This window comes from Podarcis vaucheri (genome assembly GCF_965113315.1).
Source record: "Podarcis vaucheri genome assembly, chromosome: 5".
Taxonomy (NCBI): Eukaryota; Metazoa; Chordata; class Lepidosauria; order Squamata; family Lacertidae; genus Podarcis; species Podarcis vaucheri.
Genome location: NC_138763.1, coordinates 7,447,527 through 7,471,005, shown reverse-complemented (window position 1 = coordinate 7,471,005; position 23,479 = coordinate 7,447,527). Strand labels below are relative to the sequence as shown.

At 43.8% G+C, this 23,479-nt stretch overlaps 3 protein-coding genes across 7 annotated transcripts in view; 2 read left to right on the top strand and 1 right to left on the bottom strand.

The window, feature by feature from the left end:
• Positions 1–23,479, top strand: part of LOC309533176 (cytochrome P450 2J5-like) — a 317,301-nt gene that overhangs the window by 15,416 nt on the left and 278,406 nt on the right. Inside the window, exons 6-9 of one of the 2 annotated variants that reach the window (XM_082224388.1) lie at positions 991–1,132; positions 5,325–5,512; positions 6,018–6,159; positions 12,639–12,953. The exons of the other annotated variant lie outside the window; for it this stretch is intronic. Of the exons in view, the coding sequence (XP_082080514.1) occupies positions 991–1,132; positions 5,325–5,512; positions 6,018–6,159; positions 12,639–12,826 (660 nt within the window). The 3' untranslated portion in view covers positions 12,827–12,953. Of the gene's footprint in view, positions 1–990; positions 1,133–5,324; positions 5,513–6,017; positions 6,160–12,638; positions 12,954–23,479 lie in introns of those variants that run through there. 2 annotated transcript variants of the gene reach the window in all.
• The window catches only part of LOC309533172 (cytochrome P450 2J2-like), a 196,926-nt gene that overhangs the window by 74,348 nt on the left and 99,099 nt on the right, over positions 1–23,479 (bottom strand). The window lies entirely within an intron of this gene.
• Positions 21,495–23,479, top strand: part of LOC309533158 (cytochrome P450 2J2-like) — a 283,269-nt gene continuing 281,284 nt past the window's right edge. For 2 of the 4 annotated variants that reach the window (XM_082224356.1, XM_082224354.1), the window contains exons 1-2: positions 21,495–21,763; positions 23,290–23,452. In XM_082224356.1, the coding sequence (XP_082080482.1) occupies positions 21,596–21,763; positions 23,290–23,452 (331 nt within the window). In that variant the 5' untranslated portion in view covers positions 21,495–21,595. The remainder of the gene's footprint in view (positions 21,764–23,289; positions 23,453–23,479) is intronic. The other 2 variants (XM_082224355.1, XM_082224357.1) reach the window with 2 other exon arrangements.

Genomic DNA, 23,479 nt, shown 5'->3' with positions numbered 1-23,479 from the left:
GTCCCTTGCCTGCTCTTTGAGTCTCTTGAAGCACTGCAATATTGATGTTAAAATGTCACATCTCTCTTGCAATGATGGCAGTTCAGGATGCTCATTATCTGTGTTATATTTGTCCATATATTCCATGTTCCAAAGTTCTATTGTCTTTTACCACCACTGGGTGGTGACCCCACTGGGCGTGGTAATCCAGTCAGGGAAAAAGAGAGGCAGACTATGGTTAGGGCACCTTTTCTAGCCCTTCCCCCTTTTTGGAGTGAGCAGAGTAGATCCTAAAAAGCACTGCTCAGTCATGGATACAGCTGCTGAGCTGCTCAACTGCCTTGTTCCTTGAGTCAGAATGACTGAATCTGTATCCACCGCCCATGTGCTGTTTCATGACTAAGGGCTTCCACATTTCACAATCCTGCCCCTGTTACCATATGCTGATCAGCATGGAACTTTGGGTGTTTGGGTTTGGGATGGGTTTTTTGGAAGACGCCTGTACGTGAATTTGTTTTATGTCTGTAGATCAGTGCACACTGACCAATGAACAGTCTTCGCAGTAAGGCTCTGTTCTGATGGCATGAGTTCTCATGGCGACAGGTAAATTCTTATCTGCTGCAGCCTTCGTCCACATTTACAGCCGTTGTAACATACTGCTTGTTATCACCCGCCTGTTCTGCCGTTGATGACTTCTTGGATCATTCTTTGTCTAGCTCCTCCCCGTTGACCTTACCACCTTGGGTGACCCTGCTGGGAGTACAAGATTCCCAATGGCTTCGCTCACAAGGGTCATAGAAATTTGCAAGCCCACTCATCACAAAAAGGTGATGATCCAGCGAGTGAGGGCAGCAAGAGTAAGGGGGGGGGTGGCAGCAGCTTCCAATTTCACCTTAGGCACTATAAGAGGATACCCCACCTCTCATGAAGCATGTGTGGGTGGTATGGTAATAAGTGGGGGAAGGAAGATAAAGTGTAAATGACATGTCATTTCCCCATTTTCAACACCAGAGCAGGAATGACCCAGAGTCCACCTATGATGAAGAAAACTTGGTCCAGTGCATTTTTGACCTCTTTGTAGGAGGATCGGACACAACTAGGAGTTCTCTGCAATGGGCACTTCTCCTCCTGGCAAGTCATCCAGATATCCAAGGTGAGAGAGGAGAGCCAGGGCTTCTCTTGACCACTAGGGTGGAGCATAGTTCTTTAAAGGTTTCATATCGGAAAGAGTTAAAAGTGAGTTTATCATGTAAATTATGGAAGGTAAACGATATTGAAATAAGCTAAATGTTTTTGACTTTCATGTCTGGAAAGATATTTTTCCCACCAACATTTTCCTTCATAGTTTCTAGAACCTATAATTAACAGATGGAAAAATGTAAAATGCCCAGAAAGCTGGGACTGGGGGGAAACCATGGGCCTTGCCCTAAATTCACTGAATGAGCAGTATAGTCAAGTAACAGAATAAAATGTCTCTAGGAAGTTTATAGTTGGAGATAATAATAATAACAATAATAATAATAATAATAATAATAATAATAATAATAATAATTTATTATTTATACCCTGCCCATCTGGCTGGGTTTCCCCAGCGACTCTGGGCGGCTTCCAAAAGAATATTAAACTACTGTGATACATCAAACATTAAAAGCTTCCCTAAACAGGGCTGCCTTCAGATGTCTTCTAAAAGTCTGGTATTTGTTGATCTCTTTGACATCTGGTGGGAGGGCGTTCCACAGGGAGGGCGCCACTACTGAGAAGGCCCTCTGCCTGGTTCCCTGTAGCCTCACTTCTAGCAATGAGGGAACCGCCTGAAGCCCCTTGGCGCTGGACCTCAGCGTCCGGGCAGAACGATGGGGGTGGAGACGCTCCTTCAGGTATACTGGACCGAGGCCGTTTAGGGCTTTAAAGGTTAGCACCAACACTTTGAATTGTGCTCGGAAATGTACTGGGAGCCAATGTAGGTCTTTCAAGACCGGTGTTATATGGACTCGGCGGCCGCTCCCAGTCACCAGTCTGGCTGCTGCATTCTGGATTAGTTGTAGTTTCTGGGTCACCTTCAAAGGTAGCCCCACGTAGAGCGCATTGCAGTAGTCCAAGCGGGAGATAACCAGAGCATGCACCACTCTGGCGAGGCAGTCTGCGGGCAGATAGGGTCTCAGCCTACGTACCAGATGGAGCTGGTACACAGCTGCCCTGGACACGGATTTAACCTGTGCCTCCATGGACAGCTGTGAGTCCAAAATGACCCCCAGGCTGCGCACCTGGTCCTTCAGGGGCACAGTTACCCCATTCAGGACCAGGGAATCCTCCACACCTGCCCGCCTCCTGTCCCCCAGAAACAGTACTTCTGTCTTGTCAGGATTCAATCTCAATCTGTTTGCCGCCATCCATCCTCCAACCACCTCCAGACACTCACACAGGACCGTCACCGCCTTCACTAGTTCTGATTTGAAAGAGAGGTAGAGCTGGGTATCATCTGCATACTGATGAACACCCAGCCCAAACCTCCTGATGATCTCTCCCAGTGGCTGCATGTAGATGTTGAAAAGCATGGGGGAGAGGACAGAACCCTTAGGTACCCCACAAGTGAGAGCCCTGGGGTCTGAACACTCATCCCCCACCACCACTTTCTGAACACGGCCCAGGAGGAAGCAGTGGAACCACTGTATGACAGTACCCCCAGCTCCCAGCCCCTCAAGACGGTCCAGAAGGATGTTATGGTCGATGGTATCAAACGCCGCTGAGAGATCCAGCAGAACTAGGAACAGCTCTCACCTTTGTCCCTAGCCCGCCGGAGATCATCAACCAGTGCGACCAAGGCAGTTTCAGTCCCGTGATGAGGCCTGAATCCCGACTGGAAGGGATCCAAATGGTCCGCTTCTTCCAGCCGTGCCTGGAGTTGTTCAGCAACCACTCGCTCAATCACCTTGCCCAAGAATGGAAGATTTGAGACTGGGCGATAGGTGGCCATCGTGGCCGCATCTAAAGATGGTTTTTAAAGAAGCAGTTTAATAACTGCCTCTTTCAGCGGGTCTGGGAAGGCTCCCGATGTAGCAGGTGGTTCTGCTAAATTGCGGACCACCTGAAAAAGTCTCCTGCTGCTGTTTTCTGCAGATGCAATAGAGGCGGTGAAGAAAGCCTTCTTCGCCGTCGCTACCACCACTTGGTAGGCTCGACATTGAGCTCTAACCTGTGTCCGGTCAGCTTCAGAATGGGTCATCCACCACCGGCGCTCTAGCCGTCTCAACGATTGTTTCATTGCCCTCAGATCCATGGAAAACCACGGGGCTGTCCGGGCTCCATGCAATCGGAGAGGGCGCTTCGGAGCCAATCAGTCAATAGCCCTGGATAACTCCACATTCCAGCGGGCCACCAGGGAATCAGCTGAAAGGCCATCAACATGGGATAAAGCATCCCCTACCGCTCTCTGGAAACCATTTGGATCCATTAAGTGGCAGGGGCGGACCATCCGAATCGGTCCCACCTCCCTGCAGAGGGGAAGGGTCGCGGAGAAGTCAAATTGCACCAGGAAGTGGTCTGACCATGGCACTTCTTTTGTTTCGCTTTTACTTAGTGTCAGAACACCAACATCCATGGAGGTAAACACCAGGTCCAAGGCATGTCCGCGGCTATGGGTTGGGCCAAACTTATTCAGGGACAGCCCCATGGAGGCCATGCTTTCCATGAAGTCCTGAGCGGCCCCTTGTAAGGTCGTGTCGGCATGGATATTAAAATCCCCTAGGACGACCAAGCTAGGTGTCTCCAGGAGAACATCCGCCACGACCTGAAGCAGCTCGGACAGGGAATCCTTGGTGCAGCGGGGAGGTCGGTACACCAAAAGGAATCCTGTACTGCCCCTATTGCCCAACTTCCAGAACATGCACTCAGAGAACTGGGTCTTCCCAATAGGACGCCTGGTGCAAACTGATGACTTCCTAAAAATCACTGCAACCCCCCCTCCCCGCCCACAAGGCCTGGATTGCTGTGCGTAAGAGAAACCTGGTGGACAAGCAGCGGCAAGAACAGGCCCATCTGCTTCATCCAACCAAGTCTCTGTTACACATGCCAGGTCAAATCCTCCATCCATGATCAAGTCATGGATGGCAGTGGTATTATGAATCATTGACCTGGCATTGCACAGCAGCACCTTCAGGTTATGTGGGTATCCCTTGCTGATTCTAGTATCCGTCCGGTCAGGACCAGACCCGGAGGCAGGGATAGTCCTCAGACAACGACTAAACCTGCCTCCTCTGTGCATTGCCATGAGTTTCATGGCAATGCTCTGTCATTTGTCATAAGGAAGCCTACAATAGTAGGGTTGGAAGGGACCCCAAGGGTCTTCTAATACAACCCCCTGCAATGCAGGAATCAACACATTCCCCCCTCCAGTTTGATACCATACCACAACCTGTACCTGTTTCGTTTTGCAAATCTGCTAGCAGTTTCTTTATGCAGCAAATGTACAAGAATGCCCCTGCTGTGAGATAAGTGACTGAGCCTCATTCCTGCCTCTCCATGCTCCATTACATGAGGGATGCGGGTGGCACTGTGGTCTAAAGCACTGAGCCTCTAGGGATTGCTGATTAGAAAGTTGGCAGTTCGAATCCATAAGACAGGTGAGCTCCTGTTGCTCTGTCCCAGCTTCTGCCAACGTAGCAGTTCGAAAGCATGCCAGTGTAAGTAAACAGGAAATATTGAGGGCTGGGGGTGGAGGATGAATATATGGCAGCCTTTGATCCCAGCCCTTCAGCAAATCCAGACAGTTCTGGCAACCAGAAACTACTGAGATGAGCTTCTCTTCCAACCTTTTCTTACCTGGGATCTAGAGTGGAGAAGAACCATATAGACTGACTTAAACTCTTTGGAGGATGAGGTGGGCTTTGAATGCAAGAACCTGGGTCTCATTCACAGAGATTTATGGAATATGTTCAAGGGCAGGGGTCTGCAACCTTTAAGACAAAAAGAGCCACTTGGACCCATTTCCGAAGGAAAAAAACCTGGGAGCCGCAAAACCATCACAACATTTAAAGCATGCGCGCCGCTGCCCTCCGATCTGACAGCGGGCGGGAAGGTGACGTCGGGACAGTGCGTGACTAACACACGCACCGCTCCCATGCGACATCACAGCCAGTACAGCGCCCGCCACAGTGGGGAGTGTCGGGGCACACAATGCGCCTTCTCCCCTCGCTAGTATCCGCCCCGGAGCCGCGGCAAAGGTGTAAAAGAGCCACATGCGGCTCCGGAGCCGTGGGTTGCAGACCCCTGTTCTAGGGAAATAAATGTCCATCTGAAATAAAATGCAATATTCACAATAAACCTTCTGTTTCCATCATTCTCTTCAGATAATATGCACAAGGAAATAGAAGATGTCATAGGTTCTGCTCACTCAATCTGCTATCAAGATAAGAAGAAACTGCCCTACACCAATGCTGTGATTCATGAAATACTGCGCTTTAAATACGTCAGTTTTTTGGGGTTCCCTAGGCAATGTACAAAGGATTTCAAGCTGCGTGGTTTTCTCATTCCCAAGGTATAACAGTGTGATACAGCTGCACTCCTGTAGCCCAAGAGCAAAGAGCAGCAGAAGGTTTCATATTGAGAGATGCAGCCAGCCATACAGGAACTTCCTGTCTAGTCAAAAATCTGAAGGGCAAGAGCAGGAGCTCCATCTGCAGACATGTTTCACCATCAGCAAGTGCCATTCCATGGGGCAATTGTGGCAGCGGAGGAGCATGTAGTGGCCAGAAGTCTCCGCCTGGTTGTGAGCTTTCATTTTAAAAGAGGTGGGGGAAAGTCCTCTTGTGTTCCTGCCTGTACAGAAAGTTTTTACAGTGATGAATACAAAGCCACCCACCAAAATAATAATAATAATAATAATAATAATAATAATAATAATAATAATAATAATAGTAATAATAATAATAATAATAATTCAGATCAGTCTCTGCAATGATTAGTCTTGGGATAGTGTGGGACAATTAAAAAAAAAAGTATTGATATGAATGCATTCCAAGTCTCTTGTTTCTTATTTGCAGGGGACTATTATTGTTCCCGATCTACGCTCTGTTCTTCTTGATCCAACACGATGGGAGACACCTGCAGAGTTCAACCCAAATCATTTTTTGGACAAGGATGGACAATTCGTGAACAGAGAAGAATATCTGCCATTTGGTGCAGGTAAATGCAGAAGACCAAGCTATGTTGTGATCTATAGATGTGCTTACTGGTCTGCTTCCAGGAAATGACATGAGCTGCAGTACATGAGGGAGTGGGCCGGAGCAGAAGGAGCACCTTTGTGGCTGGAGTGGCACTGCTGGTCAGCATAATGGGGCAAGGCACTGGCAAGTTAAGGGGATCTCTAGGTTGGTGGCTTGGGACCAGAGCCATAGCTAGGTGATCTTGCGCCCCTGATAGAACTGTCCAGATTGTGCTCCCTTGTTGTTGTTGTTTATTCGTTTGGTCGTGTCCGACTCTTCGTGACCTCATGGACCAGAGCACGCCAGGCACTCCTGTCTTCCACTGCCTCCCGCAGTTTGGTCAAACTCATGCTGGTAGCTTCGAGAACATTGTCCAACCATCTTGTCCTCTGTCGTCCCCTTCTCCTTGTGCCCTCCATCTTTCCCAACATCAGGGTCTTTTCCAGGGAGTCTTCTCTTCTCATGAGGTGGCCAAAGTATTGGAGCCTCAGCTTCACAATCTGTCCTTCCAGTGAGCCCTCAGGGCTGATTTCCTTAAGAATGGATACGTTTGATCTTCTTGCACTCCATGGGACTCTCAAGAGTCTCCTCCAGCACCAGAATTCAAAAGCATCAATTCTTCAGCGATGAGCCTTCTTTATGGTCCAGCTCTCACTTCCATACATCACTACAGGGAAAACCATAGCTTTTACTATACAGACCTTTGTTGGCAAGGTGATGTCTCTACTTTTTAAGATGCTGTCTAGGTTTGTCATTGCTTTTCTCCCAAGAAGCAGGCATCTTTTAATTTCATGGCTGCTGTCACCATCTGCAGTGATCAGTGCGCTCCCTAGCCACGGACAAATTAGCTCTTCTTTCTGCCTCTCCTCCACCCTACCTTATGCCATTCAATTCCCCAAACACTTCACCTTGTATTGAATTCTTTCCCAGAAAATACAGTATTTAATTTATTATGTCTTAATAAAAGGTTTCAGGAAAGCAAATGGCATTTAGATGGCAGTTGACAGTTTTTTTAATGTAATTAAGTGATAAAACAGTATACAGATAGGCCTAAATGAAATGTAGAAAAATATCATACTGATTTATTTCACAATGATAACTTTATATTATAATACTATATGATGTAAAACGGCATTGCTTTCACAGTATCTGTGTTATTTGGTTGATATAAATAAGAAAACTATTAATATTATTCACAAGTCACGTTACAAGTTCTTATTCAACTCTGGCTTCAAGTAGGAATCTCCTCAATGAAGTCTCATGTGATTAGAACTTTATTTTTCTAGCTTTAATTGAAGAAGACTCAGTAATAATTTCATCAAAGTCGGTTTTTGATGCTAGTTCATACTATAAGAGGTGTGACCAAAATGCTAGGCTAAAAAGCAACTCTAACAGAGAGCTTGCAAAATGCCTAAGTTAAAAATGATCTGCACAACACTATTGTAGACATATTTCCAACTCTTCAAAACAAAGAACTGTTGCTAACACAGATAAAACATTTACCTAGATAATTTCTGACAGTCTGTGATACTTCACATAACAAAGCAGACCAAAGTACTACTAAAGTATGCAATTCGTGTAAATCACCTGAAGTGTCTCTCAGTATGGAATTTAGGGGCACTCTCCAAATGCATATACGGTACATGACCACCTAAACTAAAAGTGCTACAAATTCTGCAAACCTCCAGCTATCTGTTTATTATACATTTACTATATATGTAGCACATTTAGCTTACAGAGTCCTTGGCTGTGTGCTTCACTAATCTTGAAAATTAGTGCGATGGATTCACTAAAACAAACAAAAAATAAATCCAATTTTAGAATCAGGGAAATTGAAAGTTGAGAGACGTTGGTTTTCCCAGTTGGTGGACAATCTTTCTAAGTCTGGGAGAAAATAAGAAATAGAAAATAAGAAATAGAAACAGAAAATAAATAGTCAGCTTTTAATAAACATGTTTTTTCACGTTGGTTTTCCCAGTTGGTGGACAATCTTTCTAAGTCTAGGAGAAAATAAGAAATAGAAAATAAGTAATAGAAACAGAAAATAAATAGTCAGATTTTAATAAACATGTTTTTTTTCATTGAGATATATACATATGGGACAACAAATTGTTTCAGTAACTTTTATTTCCAGAATATGTGTAGATGGATGGTATAAGACAAGGGTTTAGGAAACTGAGCTCAACTATTTCCACAGATATGCTTGGGATATTGGCTTGGGGCTTGACTGGCCTGTTTATTGTAAGGATATTTGTGGATTAGATTATGCCTAACTGCTCAGTATTCAAGTGCTAAATAATGACTACAGATATCATTGGTTCAATAGGCACTGAGTATTCAGCAAGTTTGAAAACATCTGATCAGACCAGACCTGCTTTGCTTTGGTAGGCTCTTCAGATGCTTTTGGACTACAACACCCATCATCCCTGCCTTTGGCTGTGCTATCTGGGCCTGATGGGAGTTGGAACCCATCAACATCTGGGGGCCACCTTAGATTCTAAGGCATGAACATGACCTTTCGGAAACATATAGGACTTTTATTCTCAAAAGAGATTTTGCTTTCAGTGAATGTTTCAAATTAAATTAGCTCATGCACATCAACAGAGTCTATGTTTCTCCCTCCTTCAGTGGAGCCATACTAGGACCCAGGATCACAGTCTATTCGTCTGAAAGAAACTCTGGACAGTAGTCAGCTCAGAGAAGGTCAACTGTTGACATTAATGGACCTGACTTAGTCATAGTCCTTCATTTTAATGGGTCTACTCTGAGTAAAGCTTAGTTGACTACCAGCCTATTTTCAGCTCGAATTGTAAGCGTTGGACTCCCCCCTCCCTCTTTCTCTGTGCAAAGGCTATTCCACCTTGCAAAACAATATTTCTATTCACATCGCATGAGGAAAAGCATAAACAGCTAGCATTGCCATTTGCACTGTGCAATTCCATATAAATAGATTGCAGTCGGAAACAAAACCTTTCCCTTTCTCAGAAAGGCTACTGGATTGCCGATGAGCCTCCCTGCTTGGAATGTTTCATTTCAGAGAGGAGATTACGGGGCTGATTAGCCAGTTTGCGCGAGGGCGCGTTTGTGCTTGTCCGCAGAATTCACACACAGAAGCATAATAACTTAACAATTGATGCTCAAGGCACTCTCTCCTCCCCCGCCTGTTCCTCCCCCCTTTTTTCTTTAGTTCCCCATCCAAGCGCTCGATCCACCCTTGGAGCAAACGCCCTGCCCTGCTTGGCTGCTACCCTAAGGTAACGATTCGGCCATGCGATTGGAGCATGCATTCTTCAGAAGTCTCGCAAAAACCAGGAAGTGAGAAAGGCAGAGGGGTGGGTGAGAAAGTGAGAAAGGGGAAGGGGAGAGAAGCACTCTTAAGCAGCCAGGGAGGCAAGCAGCATCCTGCTACTGGTGGCAGCATTCGCAGCAGCAGCAGGATCTCCTATGCCCGAGATTCCCAATGGTCCGTTCCAGCTGAGGTGGGAAAGCGAATGTGCTGTTTGAGGGACATGTGCTGTGCTGTGCTCCTTTCCCCTCCGTACCCGCTGTGGTGCAGGGCTGCGAGAAAGAGAAATCTGGCAGGACAGTTTGCTCATGGTCTTAATCCCTTTCTGCATTGCTGATTTGGGCAGTTGACCAAAGTGTTCATTTAATTTTTTAAAATCAAGTTTTATTGAAAGTTTTATGCGTGAGACACAATAAAAACCATGCTAATCTAAAAGGGAAAATAGAAAGAAAAATAGGAAAAGAAGAAAAGATTGAAAAGAAATAAAGGAAATAACAGGGTCCTCTATCAAAAGTAAATCTTCACCCTTATTCTGCACACAGAAAAGTGAGCCCTTCCTGTCCTCACTGGGAGCTAGACCCTCTTACACTGGCTTCTAGCCCTGGGAGATGTTCTCTGCCCTGCCCCTCCCACAGGACCCTTCATCTTCAATCCATCCTCTTCCTGAATGTATCTTCCTTGATAGGACCAGTTACAGATGGGTAGCCGTGTTGGTCTGCCATAGTCAAAATAAAAAAAATTCCTTCCTGTAGCACCACAGAATCCAAACAGATGTGACCAGAAAACACCATCGCTTACAACAAAATCTAAACCATGCTGAAAGGAGAGCCATTGATAACCTCAGAAACAACCCAAACATTATAATTAAAGAAGCAGACAAAGGGGGAGCTGTCGTCATCATGAATAAAACTGACTACATTCAGGAGGCTCACAGACAACTTTCCAATACCGCCTTTTACACAAAATTGGACTCAGACCCCACACAAGAATACAAGAAAGAACTGAACAAGATTGTTAAGGAGCTTCCCCCACACATCCAGGAACAGATCCTCACCAACACACCAACAGAACCTCGACCAGGAACTTTCTATCTTCTACCTAAAATACACAAACCAGGAAATCCAGGACGCCCCATCATTTCAGGTATTGGCACTATTACAGTGGGTGTCTCCGGTTATATGGACTCTGTTCTGAAACCATATGCCATCAGTGCTCCCAGCTATGTACGTGACACCACAGATTTTCTGAGGAAAATACAATCTTTAAATAACCTTCCCAACAATACTATACTAGCTACTATGGACGTGGAATCTCTGTATACCAACATCCCACACAACGATGGTTTACAAGCTATAAGGAACACCATTTCAGATAAAACCACAGCGGACCTTGCCACCAAACTCTGCCAATTTGTCCTTACCCACAACAACTTCAAATTTGGTGATGACCTGTTCCTTCAGATCAGCGGCACAGCAATGGGCACCCGCATGGCCCCACAGTATGCCAACATCTTCATGGCAGATTTAGAACAACGTTTCCTAAACTCCTACCCACTCAAACCTCTCTTGTACCTGCGATACATTGACGATATTTTTATCATCTGGACACATGGTCAACAGACCCTGGACACCTTTCACCAGAAATTCAATGATTTTCACCCCACAATCAACCTTACAATGAATCAATCTATGCAAGAAATACATTTTTTGGACACTACTATAAAAATACAGGATGGACGCATAGACACCACCTTATACCGTAAACCAACTGACCGACAAACATATCTACATGCCTCTAGCTACCATCCCAAACATCCCAAACAGTCCATTGTATATAGCCAGGCACTACGTTACAGCCGCATCTGTTCCAATTCTACAGACAGAGACTCTCACCTAAGAGATCTACAGCAAACCTTTTCAGAACTAAAATACCCAGCAGATGAAGTTAGACAACAGATCAACAGAGCCAGACTGACACCCAGAGAGAACTTGCTGCAAGACAGACCCAAAAAAGAAAATAACAGAACACCACTAGTCATCACATACAGCTCCCAAGTTAAAACAGTTCAACGCATCATCAGAGATCTACAACCTCTCCTGGACAATGACAGTTCTCTTTCTCAAGCTCTGGGAGGAAGACCTTTCATTGCCTACAGACAGCCACCCAATCTTAAACAACTCCTAACCCACAATAATACTACAACCAGACTTAACACGGACACTGGCACCAGAGCCTGCAATAAACCCAGATGCCAACTTTGCTGCCACATACACCCGGACAACACCATTACTGGCCCCAACAACATCACACATACCATCTCGGGACTATTTAATTGCTCATCGTCTAACATTGTGTATGCCATCAAATGCCAACAGTGTCCTTCAGCTCTCTATATTGGACAAACAGGCCAAACCTTACGCCAAAGAATAAACGGACATAAATCTGACATCAAGAATCACAAAACAGAGAAACCAGTAGGAGAACACTTCAATCTCCCAGGACATTCTATACAAGATCTCAAAGTAGCTGTTTTACTACAAAGGAATTTCAGAAATAGACTGGAAAGAGAAGCTGCTGAATTGCAACTCATTACCAAACTTAAAACAATGGAGACACCTGGTCTGAACAGAGACATTGGATTCTTATCTCATTATATATGACTAAAAGCCACTTCTCACCTTCTCACCCCTTGCCTTTTCCTGTAAGACCTACTACAGTCGTTAAGAGTCGTCAACAGGCTCATCAGGCTCATCTCAGCTATCTGCCAATCTCCGATTCCCACCACCCTTCTGAGTAATACCCCTCCCCACCTTCTCTATATATAGAAGGATCTGGCAACTTCTGTTTCAGTGTATCTGAAGAAGTGTGCATGCACACGAAAGCTTATACCAAGAACTAACTTAGTTGGTCTTTAAGGTGCTACAGGAAGGAATTTTTTTTCCTTGATAGGAGATAGGGAACTTCAATTTACAGAACAAAACATAAGTATAGCAAGAAGAAAGAAAGGTTAGCACTGACCAGGCTAGAAAATTGTCAGCAGCCTTGATGTTTTCCGTATCCTAACTATGTCTATTTTGCCAAAGTGTTATGCAGAATGTTTATAGCTACAAAGCAATGAACATGGGAAAGTAAATTATTGCTCACTTGCTGCCTTCTCCTTGTCTCCTCTTCAGGGGCTCGCATTTGTTTGGGAATGCAGATGGCAAAGATCGAAATATTCATCTTCCTGACCAGCCTGCTGAGGGCATTCAGTTTTCAGCTGCCAGAAGGAGTCAAAGAGCTCAATCAAAAAGCTATAATAGGGATTATAGCACATCCCCATCCTTATAAACTCTGTGCAGTTCCCCGCTGCAGCACATAAGAATATAGGAAAATATTAGGGGCTGCACCCCTGCTTCCTGCACTCGGTGACCCCTTGGCCACTCCTGACACATGAACCCCCTCGCATTTCCCCTTCCCTTCCCATCTCATCCCATGCAGCTACTGAGGTCTCTTTTCACCTTCGCAGCTCCATTTCTGAAGCCACTTCTCTCTTCTGCAGCTCTGCTTTGCATCCATTTTCCCCTTCACCCCATCTCCTCCTTTTCTTTAGGCCCTTTCATGCCCCTGCTTTCATCTTCATCACTCTCCCAATGCCTCCTTACTCCCTCCTTTTTGACAACTTTCCTTTGCATCCCCATTCTTACTCTTGCTCCCCTTTCTCCTCCCCCTCCCCTTCCTTTCCTCAAATCTCCCTTACACACATATTCCCACACATCCTCCTCTCTCCCTCTTCTGCAGCCCCCTTCTAACAACCCCCACGCTATGTTATTGTATCTTGAAGATGAGTAGACTCCTAAGAGCAAGCTATCAGCTTCTCCAGTTGAAGAATGTTAAGTTTCTTTGATGGATACTGTACACATGTTAATAAAATATCTCTTCTAAATCACTACATTGAACCCGGAACCTGGAACGCGGACCACGCAAGGTATCAGGAGTGAAATAGGTTGTGTGGAGGCACTATGCAATATTTGAAGGCTTCACATCCTTTATGACAGTTAGGGAATGGAAGGAGGAGACTTTTGAAACAGACGTTCCCCTGACTTCCACTAACCTTTCCTTCAATGGCAGAAGTTTGAGTAAATGGAGATGGTGGAAAACTGAGATAACTGTGGCTTTAGGAATAATGGAGGGATGGAGGAACACTGAGCAATTGGTTTGTTTGTATGTGTATAACATTTTAAAAAGGAGAAACAGCAGAGATGGGTACGGAAGCAACCACCCAAAAGCTAAGAAAACAGAAGAATGAAATGGAAAGTGGAATTAAAGAGGACAAAGAGACTTTGGAGAACAATATGGATGAAGGATTTCCAGAACAGAAGGATGAAATGGTGGAGGTGGAGGCAACAGATGGTGTAATGAAGAAGTCCTTCGCAAAAGGTGACTAGAGGACTGAAACAGCCAAATGGCAGTGTTGTGATGTTGGAGGAGTGGAAGGAAGCCACCGATGAAGAGATGAAGAGACATCCTAAGCTGGAAGAGATAGAGTTGGAAAAGAAAGGAGTCTGCACACAACTTGGAGTGAATTTAGAGAGGAAAGCTATCAAACCTCTGGAACTTTTCTTGGAAAAAGAATGGAAGAAGTGTAAATGGAAGGGCTATTTTTTTCACCTTGCCAACAAAGGTCTGTATAGTTAAAGCCATGGTTTTCCCAGTAGTGATATATGGAAGTGAGAGCTGGACCATAAAGAAGGCTGATCGCCAAAGAATTGATGCTTTTGAATAATGGTGCTGGAGGAGACTCTTGAGAGTCCCATGGACTGCAAGAAGAACAAACCTATCCATTCTGAAGGAAGTCAGCCCTGAGTGCTCACTGGAAGGACAGATCGTGAAGTTGAGGCTCCAATACTTCGGCCACCTCATGAGAAGGGAAGACTCCTTGGAAAAGACCCTGATGTTGGGAAAGATGGAGGGCACAAGGAGAAGGGGACAACAGAGGACGAGATGGTTGGACAGTGTTCTTGAAGCTACAAACATGAGCCTGACCAAACTGCGGGAGGCGGTGGAAGACAGGAGTGCCTGGCATGCTCTGGTCCATGGGGTCACGAAGAGTTGGACACGACTAAACGACTAAACAACAACAACTTTTTTCACAACCAAGATGGAAAATCACAGCAAACACAACGGGTTCAGGTTGTGTCCTTCAGAGCAGGAGAAATCAAGCTTGCTCCCTCTTCCAAGTGACAGCCCTGGAGATATTTGAAGATGGCTCTCATATCTCCTCTCAGTCTCCTCTTCTCCAGGATAAGGATGGGCAGATATTTCTATCCTGGTCTGCAACCCTTTAAGCAGAAATGCTAGAAATCGACCCTGGAATTTTAAGCATGCAAAGACTCTTTGCATCTTTCCTCATGCCCTTCTCAGAATCAGTCTATCATTTTGAAGCTATTCAGTTGGGTGGGTGGGAGGGAAGAGTGAATTTAGAGAATAAGCTGTCATGTCAGAAACATATTGCACTCATGAATTTATATGTAAATAATGCTTGTTGTTTAACTGTTGCCAGCCTGACAAGTAAAGATTTATCTTCAACTATATGTGTAAGACATTTTTTAAAATCACAAATAGCTTAAAAAGGTTATGGGCTCAGTCATGGCCAGCAGGTGGTGATAGAGAATGGCAAGAAGATTTTGAAGTCAATCCCAGAAACCAGCAACTCAGCAGAGTAAATGATATTTTTTGCAGATTTACCCCTTGATCCATGTCTGCTGAACTTCCTGGCACGACTTAGTCTCAAAGTTTAGTTCATTAAATTTTACTCTTTTTTTTACAGTTCATTAAATCTTTACTCCCCCCCCCCCCAAAGGACTTTCATTGGTGATATTTTCCAATTCAAAATTCTGAATATGTGGCTTGTTTTCACTTTACACCTGTGAATTCTCACTTACAACAACTTCACTTGATAAGCCTTTTGTTAGTAAGCCAAACATTCCCTGCTCTTGAAGACTGGGAAGTCAAAAAACTGCATGCCAAAGCACACTAAGTGGTGTCTCGGTGCTTTTCGCAAGGAGAGCTGTAACTGCTGCTCTTTTAATCCTTTAGTCACGGGAATCAGTCTTTCAAGAGGTAGGTTGTTGGCCTCCTCTAGCTATTCAGTTTCTGGGTCAGTACTCCAGAACTCTGGTGGCCTGTCATTTCCCCTTCTGTTTGCACGTACACGGTTACAGTTCAAATGTCTCCCGGGGATGGGGAGTTCTGACTGCCTGCTTAGGGCATCTTATGAGCTTTTCTAAACAAGTTTCTGGGCTCAGAAACCTACCCCCTCCCTCCATCACTTTGATGCTTCCAAAAAGACTCACACAACTGTTTTTACACTGGAGTTTTATCCAGACAAATTTCTTTCTTCTGCTTGTCACCCTACAATAAAAAAAAACTGCGGAGCAGAAAGAGACCCTGAGGGTCGCCCAAGCCATCCCTCTGTAATGCAGGGAATGTCAACCAAAGCATAGTAGTAGTAGTATAATGGTAGTAGTATAATAATTGAAGGCAAATTCCCATTTCTTCCTCAAACAATCTCTGCTGAAAGCCTTCAATGAACAAGTGTCCACAATCTGGTTAAGTGTTCCAGCAAAAGTGGATCATTTAACTTTTACCAGAATGCTATTCTTTCAGCTTCTATCACTGGTGATTACTACCTGTTCAATGTCTGGGATAGAAATTTCAAGGTTGGGGGTGTTCCAAGAAAACTCCTTGGATTCTTGACCAGGGAACGGTGAAGATATGGAGCAAATGAATTTGCCCTGGGCTGAATGAAACTTGCTGCTTGCAGTTTGTAAAGCACATTTGCAAAGCAACTTCCTCCTGAAAACGTTATCATGTACAGAAAGCTGGAAAGAAATTGTCATGTCTCCTGTTTCCCCAATTTGGGGCTGGAAAAAAAATATAAAGGTGTAAAACAGTTTGCTTTTCTGAAACTCTCTGCAGCAACACTGTCTCCTTCACTTGAGGTCTTCTCTGGACAACAAGCTTAATATGAGTCAGCAGTGTGATGTAATTACAAAAAAGCTAATGCTGTTCTAGGCTGCATCAGCAGATATATAGTGTCCATAATATACCATTCTCATCTTGGGAAAAGTTATGGAGGGAAGATTTAAAATTCACATCATGCTGTACATGGAAAACTTTGTGAGAATGATGTATCGTTGGTATCTAACACCTACTAAATTAGCAAAAATGTATAGAACTGCTACAAATATTTGTTGGATATGTAAAGATAAAGAAGGCACCCTCCACCATACGTGGTGACCTGCAAGATAACAAAAGCATTTTGGGAAATGATATATAATGAGTTGAAGAAATATTTAAAATAACCTTTATGGAAAAACCCAGAAGCGTTTTTACTAGGAATCTAAGGTGCAGAAATACCAAAGGAGCAGAAAAGACTATTTATGTATGCGACGACAGCAGCGCCAATATTTTTTGCTCTGAGAAGGAAAGAGATAAAGTCCTTACCAGAGAGGAATGGTTGATAAAAATGATGGACTACGCCGGAATGGCAAAAATGACCAGAAATATTAGAAACCAAGAAGGATAACTTTAATAAGGAATGGGGAAAATTTGTAAGTTCCCTTGGAGAACACTGTACACAATTAAAAACATTGGCAGAAATGTAACAACACTTGTAATGTAACAAGAACTATGGTAAGAATGGAATTTTAGGAGAAAATGGAGAACATTATATGATGCAGTTGAATGGAATCCATGGAATCTCAGCTCAGGGAAGTCCAAGGATTCAGAGAATCATATATGTTTATGATTATGACTTTTATTTGAATGTGAATGTTAATTGTAAAATTGAACAATATTTTTTAAAAATACAATGTGTTTAACTGAATTGCTTCTGTGATATCCTTAAATAAGAGACACGGGGGAATGATTAATGGACTTCAATGTCTGTACACTAATGCGCAAAGCATGGGAAATAAACAAGATGAGCTTGAGCTCTTGGTACAGCAAACTAAATATGACATAATAGGCATCACTGAAACCTGGTGGGATAAGTCCCACGATTGGAATGTAATAATGGGGGGATACAATCTATTTCAGAGAAACAGACCAGACACGAAAGGAGGAGGAGTGGCGTTATATGTCAGGGATGTGTATACCTGTGAAGAGATCCAAGATTTAGAACCTCAAAGCCAAAGTGAGAGCATTTGGGTCAAAATTAAGGGAGAGAAGAATAACAGAGACCTCATTGTGGGAGTTTACTATAGATCCCCAAACCAAACGGAGGACATAGATGATGCCTTCCTGGAACAGATGGCCAAGCATGCAAAAGGAAGGGAGATAGTAGTAATGGGGGACTTCAATTACCCGGATATTTGTTGGACGTCAAACTCAGCCAAGAGCATAAGGTCAAACAGATTCCTCACTGGCCTTGCAGACAACTTCATTGTCCAGAAAGTGGGAGAAGCAACAAGAGGAACAGCCATTTTAGATCTGGTCCTAACCAATGTTGATGACCTGGTTAGTGGGGTAGATGTGGAAGGATCATTAGGCGCGAGTGATCATGCTCTTCTGAAGTTTACTATACAGCGGAAAGGAGCAGCCAAGCATACTAGGACTCAATTTCTTGACTTTAAGAAAGCCGACTTCATAAAACTTAGGGAAGTGCTGGGTGAGATCTCATGGACAGCAATACTAAAAGGAAAGGGAGTTCATGATGGCTGGGAGTTTGTTAAGAGGGAGATAGTAAAAGCACAACGCCAGGCAATACCAATGAGATGGAAACATGGAAGGTGCCTAAAGAAACCAGGGTGGCTATCTAAAGAACTTTTAACTGAATTAAGATTAAAAAAGGATGTGTACAAAAAATGGAAAAGGGGGGAAACCACCAAAGAGGAATTCAAACAAATAGCCAGCACATGTAGACACAAAGTCAGAAAAGCTAAAGCACAGAATGAACTCAGGCTTGCTAGAGAGGTTAAAAGCAACAAAAAAGGCTTTTATGGGTATGTCCGTAGCAAAAGGAAGAACAAAGAAACAGTGGGGTCACTCAGAGGAGAAGATGGTGAAATGCAAACAGGGGACACAGAAAGGGCTGAACTCCTCAATGCCTTCTTTGCCTCAGTCTTCTCCGATAAAGAAAACAATGCCCGACCTGAAGAATTTGGAGCAAATGATTCAGCAAAGGAAATACAGCCCAGAATAACTAAGGAGATAGTACAAGAATATTTGGCTAGTTTAGATGTATTCAAGTCTCCAGGGCCAGATGAACTGCATCCAAGAGTATTAAAAGAACTGGCAGATGTGATCTCAGAACCACTGGCAGTCATCTTTGAGAATTCCTGGAGAACAGGCGAAGTCCCGGCAGACTGGAGGAGGGCAAATGTTGTCCCTATTTTCAAAAAGGGGAAAAGAGAGTATCCAAATAATTACCACCCAGTCAGTCTGACATCAATAGCAGGGAAGATTCTGGAGCAGATCATTAAGCAAACAGTCTGTGAGCACCTAGAAAGGAATGCTGTGATCACCAATAGTCAGCATGGATTTCTGAAAAATAAGTCATGTCAGACTAACCTGATCTCGTTTTTTGACAGAATTACAAGCCTGGTAGATGAAGGGAACGCAGTGGATGTAGCCTACCTTGATTTCAGCAAGGCATTTGACAAGGTACCCCATGATATTCTTGTAAAGAAGCTGGTAAAATGCGGTCTTGACTATGCTACCACTCAGTGGATTTGTAACTGGCTGACTGACCGAACCCAAAGGGTGCTCATCAATGGTTCCTCTTCATCCTGGAGAAGAGTGACTAGTGGGGTGCCACAGGGTTCTGTCTTGGGCCCGGTCTTATTCAACATCTTTATCAACGACTTGGATGATGGACTCAAGGGCATCCTGATCAAATTTGCAGATGACACCAAACTGGGAGGGGTGGCTAACACCCCAGAGGACAGGATCACACTTCAAAACGACCTTGACAGATTAGAGAACTGGGCCAAAACAAACAAGATGAATTTTAACAGGGAGAAATGTAAAGTATTGCACTTGGGCAAAAAAAATGAGAGGCACAAATACAAGATGGGTGACACCTGGCTTGAGAGCAGTACATGTGAAAAGGATCTAGGAGTCTTGGTTGACCACAAACTTGACATGAGCCAACAGTGTGACGCGGCAGCTAAAAAAGCCAATGCAATTCTGGGCTGCATCAATAGGAGTATAGCATCTAGATCAAGGGAAGTAATAGTGCCACTGTATTCTGCTCTGGTCAGACCACACCTGGAGTACTGTGTAAAGTTCTGGGCACCACAATTCAAGAAGGACACTGACAAACTGGAACGTGTCCAGAGGAGGGCAACCAAAATGGTCAAAGGCCTGGAAACGATGCCTTATGAGGAACGGCTAAGGGAGCTGGGCATGTTTAGCCTGGAGAAGAGGAGGTTAAGGGGTGATATGATAGCCATGTTCAAATATATAAAAGGATGTTACATAGAGGAGGGAGAAAGGTTGTTTTCTGCTGCCCCAGAGAAGCGGACACGGAGTAATGGATCCAAACTACAAGAAAGAAGATTCCACCTAAACATTAGGAAGAACTTCCTGACAGTAAGAGCTGTTCGACAGTGGAATTTGCTGCCAAGGAGTGTGGTGGAGTCCCCTACTTTGGAGGTCTTTATGCAGAGGCTTGACAACCATATGTCAGGAGTGCTCTGATGGTGTTTCCTGCTTGGCAGGGGGTTGGACTCGATGGCCCTTGTGGTCTCTTCCAACTCTATGATTCTATGATATGTATTGATCCAGCCCTGCTCTGGAGGGTAGGACTCAAATCAATGGCTTCATGTTACAAAAAAGAAGATTCAGAAATATACATATGGAAAAACTTACTGACAGTAAGAGCTTTTTGACAGTGGAATGGTCTCCCTTGGGAGATTGTGGACTCTCCTCCTTGGAGGTATTTAAGCAGAAGTTCTATGGCCATGTGTCGTGGATGTCTTTAGCTGAGATTCCAGCATTGGAGGGAGTTGGACTAGATGGCCCTCAGAGTCCCTTCCCACTCTACAATTCACTGGGACCCGGGGGAATGCCATGACCTAGAACCAAATGTAGACACCCACTGGGGTAAGCACAGCATGTAGGCAATTCGGATCATACATTGCTTTCAGAGAGTGACTACAGTACTAATATTTCTGCTCTAAGTCGGTTTCTAAGAAGCACTGTCCTTGTCCTTCTCCACTGATGGTACTCTAACGTGGAGTCAGAAGCACTTTCCACCCACAACCCATCCCAAGAACCAGATTTACAAGGATTAAGAAGACCTGTGCCATTCAAGAAGGCCTGTAGCTGGCCATACTACCAAATCAACATGGCAAATTACAGTAGAATCTGATCTATAAGATGCAAGGCCAAAATGGAGGAGGTGCAATAATAATAATCAAAATATCTTTCAAACGCGGATGTCCCGCCCCACAATGAAGTAGTAACCATAGTCGTCATTAGTACAATCTCTGTTTCTCATTGGAACCTAATGAACCATGAGTCAAGCACATATGTTATGGCCACAAGTCCATATGCCAGGGATCATTGAGGGTTTTGAGGCATGATGGCATACACTGGCTGAACACCAAGGAATGGTGGGAGGTACGACCTGGGGAATTTCCAAGGGATGAATAATGTGAGCCCAGGGATTGGTGATCAGACAGGGACAGTGTGTGGCAGAGAAAAGTCTAGAAGCAGAAGCAGAGGCAGAAGTAGGAGATAGGAGAGGCCAAGAGGCAGAGATGAGCCAGGCTAGTGAAGGAGCCAGGGTGTCCCCCCTCCTGCTGCAACAAGCTCTCATCTATTTGTGTCACAAAATCAGTCTTAAGATAGCTTGGATTCTAATTACAATTTATATAGATTAAGCACCCTCTCATTTACGTGACCCATATAAGACTGATTATAGTGTTCACTTGTATTACATGACTTGCAGTGACGTTCCAAGGCTACTTGCAAATGATGTCACACACCTTTTTGCTTATTTGTTTTCAATAACTGAGCATATATAATCAGAGAGTACTGCTGATGTCTCTGAGGAAAGCAAAAACTCCTTAGAGAAAGAGAGTTGAACCTGACCAGGCAACCTAGAAAGAATTAAGGAGAAAGAGACGGCAAGAGAAGGATGGAGATATGGGCACTTCTGATTGCTCTTCTGGTGGTTCTTCTGATTCTGCTCTACCTGAAACAGCTCTGGTCACGCAGGCATTATCCCCCAGGTCCTCTCCAGCTTCCTCTCGTTGGAGCCATATGGAGGTTTGGATTCAAGATTCATGAAAATACTCTCGTTCAGGTACTTATTGCTTCGTAATAACTCAGTCTGATGTCAGCAATTGTTTTATCTATTTTCCCCAGCAATTGTGATATTTCAGCTTCAACGATGGCATGGGTTAAAATGGTAAATGCCATAAGCCTCTATTGTCAGAAACTGTAAGCAATACAAATAATAGTAATAATATAAAGGATATTATTATTAATACTGATAAGCACAAAACCATAAAAAGTTTAAAATGTGCATTAAAAACTACTGATCAAAAATATTTATTGTATACTGTTAAACTGAGGAAGGAGGAGAGAACACCCTCAAAGGAAGAATGCTTTATGAATATCTTGTAATATGCAGAGATGGCAAAAATTGATAAAATATACAAATTTAGAATCTTTTAAAGAAGATTGGAAAACCTTAACGGTCTATATAAAAAGTTATTTCCCATATGCAAAGACCACAGCGGGGTTTGAAGTGTAAGAAAACAGCAGAATATATTAAGAAACATGTTAGAGAGGATCAAATTAGATAAGATGGAACTTTAAAATGCAATTGTATGTAATTCAAGTTATAAACATTGATACTGAGTGAGTGGGAAATCACTTGTTTTTTTGAATTAGAATATAATTGTTGAGTAACAAATGTAACATTCTATATGGAAAAAAAGAATAAAATATTATTACAAAAAAAGACTGACCACATAGGTCCTCAGCATTCATTCATGACAGCCTCCCAACAGGTACTAACCTGCATTTGCTATTCAATTTCTGAAGCCTGGGGACATTTTCATCGTGTTTACTCCAACTAGAAGCACTTATAAAAAAACAATTTAAATACCACATTCTTAATGGTTCTCTGCAGTAAACTAGGGTTTCCATATTTTAGGAAACCACAAAAATTGTGGAACTTTTTCCATTGTGTTGCTATACATCCGGGGGCTACCTGACATTTTGCCTGAAACCTGACCCAGTGCTCTAGCCCAGCCTATGGCAACCTGTTACCCACCATATGTTTTTGACTATGATGCCCATCTGCCCCAACAACCATGGCCAACAGTCAACAATGATGGGAGTTGCAGTTCAAAAGCATCTGGTGCGCTACAGTTTCCACATCCCTGCGCACAAAATAATTGTGACAAGGTCCTATTCTGGTACAGGAGGGCTAATCACTATGAAGTGCCTCTGCTGCTCTGATCCTAGGCCAAGGCAACATAGATGGCAGAGAGTAAAATAAATAAATAAATAATAGAATTGTATTTATATCCCGCCCTACCCAGCTGAAGCCAGGCTCAGAGCAGCTAACAACAATAAAAGCAACACAGCATTCTAAAATCAATTCAAAATCTAATTAATGGCAACCATTGGGCTAGAGTTCTGTGAGGGTTGAAATGGAGGGAGGGAGGGGGAGGAGAGGGGAGAGATGATAGGAAGAGAACTGCACATAGTGAGAAGCGGCAGAGGTGAGGGAGACTGAAGCTCTCGTATTAAGTTGAAATATCCAACTGTGTTTTTTGAATCCATCATTCCTCTCCTTTCTTTTGACCCAAATGGTAGCTGGAAAAGCAATATGGAAATATTTTCACCCTATGGATAGGACATATACCCTTTGTAGTACTGTCTGGATTCCAAGTAGTGAAAGAAGCACTCATTGACCACTCTGAAGAATTAGACGAGCGACCAGAGACTCCTTTCCTTAGGAACATGGCAAAAGGAAAGGGTAAGTAGTGAAGAATAAGAATTTCTA